The sequence below is a fragment of the Sorex araneus genome, chromosome 2, assembly GCF_027595985.1.
Source record: "Sorex araneus isolate mSorAra2 chromosome 2, mSorAra2.pri, whole genome shotgun sequence".
NCBI classification, from domain to species: domain Eukaryota; kingdom Metazoa; phylum Chordata; class Mammalia; order Eulipotyphla; family Soricidae; genus Sorex; species Sorex araneus.
The window spans coordinates 281,226,321-281,237,819 of record NC_073303.1 but is presented as its reverse complement, the minus strand read 5'-3'; the positions used below and the strand labels follow the sequence as shown (position 1 = coordinate 281,237,819).

General features: G+C 42.8%; 1 protein-coding gene across 4 annotated transcripts in view; it reads right to left on the bottom strand.

Moving 5' to 3' along the window:
- Positions 1-8,669: 8,669 nt before the first annotated feature.
- The window catches only part of TOPBP1 (DNA topoisomerase II binding protein 1), a 53,959-nt gene continuing 51,129 nt past the window's right edge, over positions 8,670-11,499 (bottom strand). For all 4 annotated transcript variants that reach the window (XM_055128343.1, XM_055128342.1, XM_004602965.2 and 1 more), the window contains one exon: positions 8,670-9,650. In XM_055128343.1, coding sequence (XP_054984318.1) covers positions 9,507-9,650 — 144 coding nt within the window. In that variant the 3' untranslated portion in view covers positions 8,670-9,506. The remainder of the gene's footprint in view (positions 9,651-11,499) is intronic.

Below are 11,499 nucleotides of genomic sequence, written 5' to 3'. Positions count from 1 at the left end.
TCAAACCCGGTCAGCCATGTGCAAGGCAAAGGCCCTACCCGCTGAGCTATCGCTCCAGCCCCTGTTTTCTTTTACTTTTAAGTCCCCCGTAGTTTAAGGTGGAGGAGGAAGGTATTCTAGGCATTAAACCATAGCTCTATACAAGTGAAACACATTCTACCCCATGCACTACATTAGTTTCTGCCCTTTTGTAGTTTTTATTTCTATTTTTTGGCCACACCTGGTGGTGTCTTTGTGTTTAATGCCCACTATATTTTTTAAGCCAACTATTTTCCCACCTTGAATAAAAGTTACCCTTCTAAAGTGTTGGTAAATTTCTTTCCCGAGTTAGTACCAAAAACCAAAATGGATAAAATGTCGGTTTTTTTTCCATATATTTTCAAAGGTAAGCACTTTTCATTCCTCGAGTTCTAGAACATTTTCATTACCCATCCACACCCCCCCAAAAAAGAAATTCCAAACCCATGAACAGTTCTTCCCCCACTCCCCACTCGGCCCCCAGTCATAGGCAACTTACCTGTTTAACAGATTTCATACTTTGGACATTTAATATTAAAAGCGCTAGAATGTGGGGCTGGAGATAGTACAGGGGTTAAGGCACTTGCCTGGCACATAGTCCCCTCTGGTTTTAACGCCAGTGCTCTGTAGCAATCCGAAAGCGAGAACCAGGAATAAGCCTAAGCACTGCTTTGTGTGGTCTGAACACACCCTGGGCCCCCAGTAGCTATATATGGGCTATGTGGTCTTTGGTGACGCACTGCTTTATCATTTGGCATGTTACTGAGCTCTACCCATCACTGTAGCACTGTCTCCTGTTCATCGATTTGCTTGAGCGGGCACCAGTAACATCTCCATTGTGAGACTTGTTACTGTTTTTTTTTTTTCATTCCTGAATGTGTGATTTTATTTTTTTTTTTAATTTTTATTTTATTAAATCACCATGTGGAAGATTACAATGCTTTCAGGCTTAGGTCTCAGTTATACTTGTAACTGATAAGTTTCATTTTACTTTCTGTTTACTTTGGCTACATTCAATATTTCAACACAAACCTCACTATTGTTAGGAGTACCCCACTAGAGTCAGACCTACTGTGAAGACAAATGAGGTCGCGGCTGCGCGGTTTTGAATTTCTGTACTTTAACAATTAAGTCCAGGGAGATTTCTTCCAGATATTGGATCATTGCAGGCTTCAAAACCCAATCTGTGGTCGTCTCAATATGGCGGACACCGCGCCTTTCATCCCCGGAGAGAAAGAGGCGAGAGAGAGAAATACCTTTCCTCTCCTGGGCGGGCACGGGGCCGAGGCTTAGTTCTCAGGCTGGAGACATTCTGCGAAGAGTTGCCCATGCCGAAAGAGGTTTTGCAGGGTCTGGATTCACGCTCGAGCAGCTGCGGAGAGGCCGCACATGCGTGCGGCCCCCGGGATCACATCTCGGTGGTGCGAGACTTGTTACTGCTTTTGGCATATCGAATATGCCACGGGGAGCTTGCCAGGCTCTGCCGCGGGGGTGGGATACTCTCAGTAGCTTGCAACTATGCAGTATACTTAATTATTAATATCAGTTTTTTTACAGGGTATTTGAAACAACTGATAATTTAGGTATAACCACCAAAATTTGTTTTTCAAACATTCAAATACCTAAATAAACACTAAGATAATCATGAATTACTTTGGTATGAAATGTGAACCAAGTTGGCTTTGTAAAAATTTTATGGAAAAGATCATACTAGGTTTAGATATATCCATCAAAAGAAAAAAGCTGATCTTCAAAGATCTTAATGCATTAAATACTAGAAAACATGTTCCATTTGCCCACTTGGGCAAAAGTCTTACCTTTTGGTTCTTGCACAATGAGGTGTGTACATTCATTCATTTTCAGCTGTCCCATGTACTGACCGCCAGACTTGACTGTCAGCTGCTGAACTGCCTTCCTGTCTGCACTACACAAGCCAGTCACACAGATTATGCAGCCAAGAAAAATAGGACACCTGAAGTCTTCCATGTTTCTATCAGTGTATTTTAGTTTATTTAGTATATTTAGTTATATTTATGTCTACCCATATTGCACCATCTTATCAATCTGTTGTAAAGATACCCACATTTTATTGATCCATTCTTCAACCTAATATTTGGGGCTGTTTCCATAGTGTTCTTGTGATAAAAAATGTATGATATGCTTTCAGTATAACATGCTTTCAGTTTTCTTGGGTCTCGAACTGAAATTGCTGAGTCATGGTAGAGTCTTTGAGAAGCTACCAAACTCTTTCAGAAAAGTGTTGAGAGCCCACTCCCATCCAAAACATGAGGATTTCAATTTCTTCATTTTGTACTCGACCTTTGATGTCAAGTTTGCATTTCCTTAATTAAAAAAATATTTTGAGTATCTTTTCATATGTTTACTGCTATATATCTTTGGAAAATGACAGCTGAGGTCTTTGCTAATTTTTTGGTTGGATATTTTTGTCATGAGTTGTAACAGGTGTTTTTTGTTTTTTATATTTTTTATTCTGGGTAATTTGTAAACATTTTTTGCTATCTTCACCTTAATATAAGTGTCTCAAACCCAGAAGTTTCAATTTGATGAATTTTTTTTTAGTAGCTTGTGCTTTGAGTAGATATAAAAAACTTCTAGTCCACGATCCTGAAGATTTTTATCTAAGAGTTTTGAGGTTTTAGCTCTCATTTAGACTTCTGATCCATTTTGAGTCAAATTTTTGAATATGGTATGAGGTAGGAGTCTGCAGTCTATAGTTCCCCAACACCTGTTTTTGAATCAGTTCCTCAATTACAATTTGGCACATTAAATATTTTGCTTGTTTGATTCTCTGCTAGACTGTGAAGTTTGGGATATTTGTTACGATGAGGTATTTGGAGTAGGTTGGGAGTGTGTGGCAGGAATTGGTTAAGAGGTCAGGCTGTGGTAAACTGATGAAAGCATTGAAGTGAAAAAAATCTAGGGAGCTGGAGACAGAAAATGGGGCTAAGGGGCTGGAGCCATAGCACAGCGGGTAGGGCGTTTGCCTTGCACGCGGCCGACCTGGGTTCTAATCCCAGCATCCCTGGGTTCTAATCCCAGCATCCCATATGGTCCCCTGAGCACCGCCAGGGGTAATTCCTGAGTGAAGAGCCAGGAGTAACCCCTGTGTATCGCCGGGTGTGACCCAAAAACCAAAAAAAAAAAAAAAATGGGGCTAATCAGCTAGTAAGGAAAATCACAGTTGGTGCTATGAAACTGCAAGGCTGGTGGTTTTATTTATTTTTTGGTTTGGGGGCCTCAGCGAACTGTTCAGGGCTTACTTCTGGCTCTGCTCAGGGATCACTCCTGGCAGCATCGGGACCGTATGGCGTGCCAGGGATTGAGCCCAGGTTGGCCACACACAAGGCAAACACCTTATCTGCTGTATACTTGCTCTGGCCCAGGGTTTGTGGTTTTAATTCACCGCCCAGCTACTATAATGGGACATTAATGGGTCTGCAGAATGCAGGCAAGTTACAATTTGCTTCTCTTGGGCTTGATATTTAAAGTAGCACTGTAGCACTGTCCTCCCATTGTTCATTGATTTGCTTGAGCGGGCACCAGTAATGTCTCCATTGTGAGACTTGTTACTGTTTTTGGCATATTGAATATGCCATGGGTAGCTTGCCAGACTGCCATGTGAGTGGGATATTCTTTGGTAGCTTGCAGGGCTTCGAGAGGGATGGAGGAATCGAACCCGGGTCAGCCACGTGCGAGGGAAACGCCCTGCCCGCTGTGCTGTCGCTCCTGTCCAATTTAGATATCTAAAGTAATGTTATGAATATACTAAAGCAGTTGCTTTAAATGTGCATTTTTATTACCTAAAAATAATGAGGAATTGTGTCCTTAGCTAACATTTAGGCTATCAAAATCAAAACGGAGTTTTAAGCCTTTTGAAATTGTAACCCAAGTGAGAATTAGATTGTGAATAACTGGATGTAGTAAAGAACTGGGCAAAACTTAGAGCAATTGTCAACTCATTCCACCTATGAACTCCCTCTCTCCACTGAACTTTACAAGGCTCTAGTGAGATGACAGCAAAAACTTGCATAAGAATATGACTTGTGTTTCTTTGAAGTGGGGGCGGGCGCATATTCTGATAGAGCATGTGCGGCACTGCTCAGGGATGATTCCTAGCTCTGTTCAGGGAGGGGATCGAACCCGGCATGCAGCATGCAAGACCAGCAGCACTCTTGTACGATCTCCTGTACAGCAAGTGCCACTGTACTTTTCCCTCCAGCCCTAAACTTTCAGCTTTATAGTATTTTTGTGTAGAGTGTTTTGAGCTGAAATTCAAAAGGTTATCTCATGCTGTGGTTTTCAGTTGAGGTTTGCGGTGCCTGGAGATCAAACCTAGGCATGTGTTCTTGGCACTGAGGCACGTCCCCAGTCTGGTATTTTAACTTAAGTTTAGGCCATACCCTTAAAAGTACATGAAATGAGCTTTTACAACTCGTCTAAGCACTTTGTTTCATAAGAAGTGCAGTAACTACAGGTTGTTTTTTTTTTTTTTTGTGGAGGGGGGGCAGGATATCGGATGGTGTTGGGGACCCTGCAGAGAACGCATGTGCACTATCGCTGCCAGCTAACTTTCTGGACTACTGATGCCTGGACCAGACCCCATACAGTCTCCTGAGCCCGCCAGGAGTGATCCCTGAGTCTAGAGCCGGGAGTAAGCCCTGAGCATTGCCAGGTGTGCCCCGGCAAACAAATTACTGATGCCTAATGCCTTATATGTATCCTCAGACATTCTGGGTTTTCCTTGTTTACTCTTTTTCACTATGATATCGGGGATCAAATCCAGGACATGACACACAAGCTTTATTGTTGAGTGACATCCCAAGCCTAGCATTCTAATTGAATTGGTATAAAAATTTTTTAAGTACTCCAGTTAATTTTAATGTGTCACAAAGCTTGAGGATCTCTTGTTTATAAAAAGATGAGAAATACCCAGGACCTCAGCGCCATAGCCCAGTAGGTAGGGTGCTTGCCTGCACACAGCTGACCCCGGTTCCACCCCTGCCATCCCAAACATCTTCAGGAGCGATGCCCTGAGCATCACAGGGTGTGACCCCCAAAACTGGAAAACTAAAAAGAAATGAATAAACGTTAATGAGAATGAAAGCCGAAAAAAAGCAGTCATTGTCATTTTTATGTCGTTTGGGGGCATTATGGGGCAATACATGGGGCTACTCTGAGCATGCTGCTCATAGCCAGGTGTGGAAGCAAAGCATGTGCCCCAGTCCTGAGTCACTTGACACCGTTTTGTAGTTCAGTTATCATCGGCACAAAGACCAGGCTTAACTGTTTCACCTAGAAAATGATCTCACCATCAGCATAATTACTGTAGCTGCTGTTTTCCTTCTCTCGGCAATAATTTTAACGTTTGGCTTGTGTCTCAGCAGTAAATCTTACTTCTGGAATTTATTCACTGTAAATATTCATCTGCCTTACCCTGTCTGGCTGCTTTTATTTTACCCTTCCATTATGCTGCCCAGTTACCGCACTCCTGGGTTTTAAGGGTTTCTTTGGAATTCTGCAGTTCCCTGGTGACTGACATGAACTGTAATAAGCTTCACTAGCAGGACCTACCGCCCATCATCTGAGGAAATAGTCTTAAAAGTGGGTGCCACTATTCTCTTGGCCTGTTTTTGTTTTGTTTCTCTTGAACTTACTGGCTCCTTTTTTATGGGGTGGGAGTGGGAGTTGGGTTTGGGGCCACATCCAGCAGTGCTCAAGGGACATTCCCAGAATGTTGCTTAGAGGTCATTCCTGTTCCAGAGCTGGACCGGAACCACCGCTCCTGAGGGTGAAGCGTGCACTCCAACCACTGGAGCCCACTCCCAGCTCCAGCTCCTACTTTTATTTATTTTTTATTTTTTATTGAATCACCATGAGAAAAGTTACAAAGCTTTCAGATTTCAGTCTCAGTCATACAGTGATCAAACCCCCATCCCTTCACCAGTGCATGTTCCACCAAGAACCCCAGTATACCTCCCATCCCCCCGCCCCCGCCTGTGTGGCTGATGATTTTCACTTTACTCTCTCTTTACTTTGATTACATTCAATATTTCAACATAAAACTCACTATTATAATTTGGAATTTTCCCCCAACAATCAGACCTGCTGAAAAAGGCCTCATTTGATAATTTGTTTTCCATTGCTGAGGCAGGGGCCGCTTAGTTCACCCATAGCTTAGTTCAGTCTAGAGGCATTTCTGCAAGAAGCCTCTGGGTGTCGAAAGTAGTTAGTGGGCCTCCGGGATCATGGGCGTTCAGGAACCTCCCACTTTTTGTTTTTGGGGCCACATCCGGCAGCTTACTTCTGACTGTACTCAGAGATCACTTGTGTTGGGCTTGGGGGATCATACGAGCTGCTGGGGATCAAACCTGGGCTGGTCAGCGTGCAAGACAAATGCCCTACCTGCTGTATGTCCTCCAGCCTCTCCAGCGCCTCCCTTTTAAAGTCATTGGGTCACAGTAAGCATCATACCCTCCTCCCAGTTACTGGTGTAGCGTCTTGTAATAGTTACTAATACTGGTAATGTACCATTTCATGTGTCTCATTGCAATGCCACATTCACCACCAGAGTGACCGCTTCCCTCCCCCAGTGTCTTGGAGATGCCTCCCGTGTGTCCTTACCCCTGCTCCAGGTAAGTTCATTTCTGTAGACGACGCATCATTTTTAATGAAATGTGAACACTGTCTCTGAGGCGTATGGCTTTACCTTGCTGAGCGTTTTGAACTTTTTCTTCCTAAGCAGCCTTGGTTTTACAGCTCTTTACAGCTTTTTCTGTTGTTTTTGGTTTTGGTTTTTGGGTCATACCTAGTGGTGCTCAGGATGGGCTTGGGACCATATGGGGTCCTGGGGATTGAACCGAAGTCTGCTAATGCAATGCAAGAACCCTACCCATTATCTCTCCTACCTGGGCGTCCAGGTTTGATCCTCAGCATCACAAGGTTCTCTGAGCACAAAGCCAGAAGTAACTCCTGAGCATCACTGGGTGTGGCCCAAAAGAGAAAAAGGAAGAAAAATAAGACTAGCACCTCCGTTCTCGGTCTCCTCTGCAAGTGAGGGGCAGCCGTGCACTGCCTGGGCCCCCTCACCTCACTAGAGCAGAGCAGTAGCAGCACTTGGTTGGCCACAGGCCTGGAGAGACACAGGCTGACTTAGACGGACACACACAGTAGCTGATGGACCTCTGGTGGACCAGGTTGCTGTGTTTGCCACAGTGACCTAGCCTGCAGGCTCAGCTGCCGTGCCACAAGTTTTCCCCATTAGGACAATGTGTTCCTGCATCTGACAAGGTTTTCCTGCCTCCACTGACCTGGCATATTGTCACTACTTGCTCAAGTGTTTCAGCCACCATATTGTTTTCTGCAGTCGACACACCTAGAAAACCCTGAAGACTACTAAAAAAAAAAAAGAGAAGTCCTTGAAACAATATATATGTAAAGTAGCAGACCACTTTGCATGTAAAGAATCATTGCATGTAAATCAATGGCATTTTTATATGCAAATAAGAAATTTAGAAAGCAGTATATCATTTAATGTCTCAAGAGTTAGGTACTAGAAATCAGCTTACCAAGAGTTGGAAGACTTGTTCAAAGAAAAGTATAACTCACTGCTAAAAAATAGAGGACATGAGGAAACGGAAACACATCCTCTGTCCTTAGATTGGAAGGACCAATATTGTAAATGTAAATCTTAGTGCAGTCCCTTTAAAAAGATAAACAAGGGAACATCAAAGTGATCTGCCTCGCACATTTTTAAAAATCTTTTTGAGGTAATAATTGGGGCTTTTAGGTAAATCTGAAAGTGACATTTAGTGAAGTTCCCTTGCAAACTGCCTATGAGACTCTGGTTCCCTGATTTAGGAAATCAGGTTCATGAGGTTTTTCTGTCTACACATGGTGCTGGGGATCAAACCAGGGTGAGCCAAGTGAAGATAAGGGCCTTAAACCTCAGCATTATGCCTCTGGCCTCACCTGAGGCCTTTAGGTAGGATACAGTTTATATAGCAACAGTACCTATTTGTGTAGGGACTTTTTCTCATTTGCAAATCAGTTCAGACTTGGAAGAGTCAGTTTTCAAGAGGACCAAGGCCTTTCCCTTCTGAAAGATGATGAAAAGCTTCTGGGGCCCAGGGAATTCTGGACCATCTACTGCTGTATCTACTTTTCAAGTTAGAGCCATTAGAGAGAGACAGAGAGAACAGAGCACAGGCCTTACACGTGCAGACTTCCTGATGCAGCATCACAAACCTCTTCCCACCCCCCATGCCCCCAGCAGCAGCAGGGTGATACCCTTTTTTCAGCTCAACGAGAACTGAAAAAACTCTTAGTTCAAATCCAGTCCTGTTTCTGGTTGGTCCCTAACCAAAATGAGGTAATTTTATACTTGGAGGGTAATAGTGATGCAGCATTTGGTGTCTGGCTGCACAGTCCTGTGTTTCCAGGAAGCCGCTGTTTCCTGTTTGGTGATACCCGTGGTGGGCAGGGGCTTCTCTGGGAGGTGCCATGTGCGGCGGGAATGAACAGTTTCCCGAGCGCAAAGCATGTGCACTTGCCCTTTGAACTATCCCCCCAGTGTCCCAACAAGATGTTTTAACCTTGTAAAAGAATATTTTAAATAAACACCAGACACATAATTAGTATGTTGCTTTTTTATTATGCTACGTTTCACATTTTATTGTGTTAGCATAGATGCCAGAAATACCCTTTTAAAAATATTTAAACAGCTAATTTGTCACTTCTTTTATCCTGTATTGTCTTCATTTCCCCAAACTGGCTAACATCATGGATATTTGTACAACATATATACATATTTACAAACGTGCTTAAGGCCTCAGATCCTCATTAATATCTGTGTCAGACTCCCACTAAAAAAATGGTACAGTGGTAAGATGGTAAAAATCAAAGAAAATATGAATGAATCAACTACTTTTAAAGTAACATCCAGCATTTTTCTGAAGTTTCTAAGCTACTGTGTCAGGTATTTACAAGAAAATAAATAATGTTTTGAAAACACTTACTTCCATATGCTTTGAAGACAACCTGGCTCAGGAGCTGTGATTCATTATTCATTAAGGTAACTTTCCATCCAGGAACGGTTATCACTGATTAATCATCTAATTGATTAAAAATTAGATGTTAAAAAGGTAACTGCAGGCAGTTACCGCTGACATGCAAGTCATTTTATTTTTTGGATCACATCTTGCATTGGTCCCCCAAAAAATCTGCTGTGGCTTATCCCTGGCTTTGCACCCAGGGATCTTCCTGGCAGGACTCAGAGAGCCATGCACAGAACTAGCCTGGGTCGGCGGAGTGCCAGGTAAGCACCCTACCCACTGCACTGTCTTATCTACCCCTTACGCTAAATTCTTCAGGTACACTTCATTAAACTACAACACAACTATTGCAATGATATTCAGGCTGTTAATTTAAAAAAAACATTTAATGTTTGGGTAAATAAAGTGTATATACAATCAATATACTCTAGGTCGTTTGATTTTATTTTTCTCTGTAGGAACTTTCCTCTTTTGTGATAATCCAGATCCAGGTTCAATATTATTTTGAAGAAATGAAACAGCTTCTGGTAAACAGTAATTTTCTATCTGAGGAGGAGTTTCCTGTAAAAGGAGGAAGACAACATTTAAATTCCCCCCCATGATTTCAAAGTGTTAAATGATTAGGTTTCTTTATTCCGCCTGATAAAGAAAATTTAGAAGGAAAATGTATATTCACTCCTAAGTTCTTGCAAAGAGAACAGTTACTTTCAGAAAGTGCCTACCACTGAGGCAGGTTGGGGGCGGAAGGGAAACTGGGACACTGGTGGGGGGCAGTGGACACTGGCGAAGAGCTTGGTGTTACACGTTGTATACCTGAAACTCAATCAGAAATCTTTGTAACTGTATCTTACAGTGATTCCCTTTAAAAAAAAAAAAAAAGCTATTTTCAAGGTGTATTTAGCACCTAATCTACTACTCATTTAGTGAGTAAAACTGGTATTTTTTTAAAAATGAGTTTTTTTTAATCTGTAAACTACAGATCAGATTTCAGAATACAAAAATTCTGAAAGCTAAGAGGCTATCACTTAAAGTGTTAAATGTCATACTTAGTATAATTTCTGAAAAATTTTTGAAAAAAAAAGTTTGAGCCACACCTCCATGCAAAGCTTGCACTCAACCCTTTTGAGCTCTCTCTCTCCAGCCCTGAAAATACTTTCAGTTTTACTTAATGTTTATAGTTAATTGAGATAGGGTTTTTCCCAACCCAGTGTTGCTGGGGTTGGGGGGACTACTCCTGGCAGTGCTTGGGGGACCTTATAAGAAATATGCAAAATATGGGAGACTTCTACAAATTAAAATTAGGGGTACTATAAAATTTTTTAAAAATGTAAAGGGCCAAAGAGCTTGCCTTGCACACTGCTGACCCGGTTTAACAACCCCCCCCCTTCCATATGGTCTCTTGAGCACTACCAGGAATAACTCCTGAGGGCAGAGCCAGGAGTAACCTCTGAGCATCACTGGGTGTGACCCAAAACACAAAACAAGATGTTTAAGGGTGGGTGTTGGGGGGAGGGAGGAATAGGGTTTTATTTTCTTTTCTTTCCTTCTTGGCTCTGTCTTCTCTTGAACACATTACCTTTCTTCTCACCTTTAAAGAACACTTCTCACTAAAAAATAAAAAGATGTAAATGTAGGGCCAGAGCTATAGGAGAGTGGGGTAGGGTGTGTGACACACCCAGAGGTGCTCAGGGACCACTAAGGGGACCTGAAGGTGGCTTCAGGCAAGGGTAAGTGGCGCCTCACCCACTGCACTAGCTCCCCTGCCCTCCAGGTTTACTAATTCCTAATTTTGTTTTAGGTAAGGCTCAGGCATTATTCCTGGCAGTGCTCAGGGAGCCAAATGGGATGCTGGGGATTGAACCCAGGCTGACAGTGTGCAAGGCTACCTGCTGTACTATCTCTCTAGCCCTCCAGTCCTCAAATTTCTGATCAGTATACCATTGCTTTATAACAAAGACTTCATATTTATCTTTTAAATATTGAGCAACAAATCAGAGGCGCAAAACTCACAAGGCAGGTGGAGACTTGGCTTTCCTTTATTTCAGTGTCACTGTAATCCTTCATGGGAAAACATCTATATCATGTATAACGTCTTGCTTACATTCTGATGGCATTTTAGGTGCTCGAGGGTCTGGAAGACTTTTCTTTGTCCAACAAACCACAACCCAGGCCAGTGGCGAACATGAGTGCAGCGATTAGGGAGCTGATTCTCCTACACAGTTACAACTGTGTGGGAGGCAAGGGAGCAAGCTTAGTGGCTCACTGCATGCTTTGTATGAGGGATGCCCGGGTTCAAGTCTCAGCTCCACATGCACTGGAGTGACCCCTGAACACTGATCACCAGAGTGGAACAGTAGTCCCCTGAGCTCTGCTTAATGTGGTTCCCAAACAAACAACAAAAACACTTGTC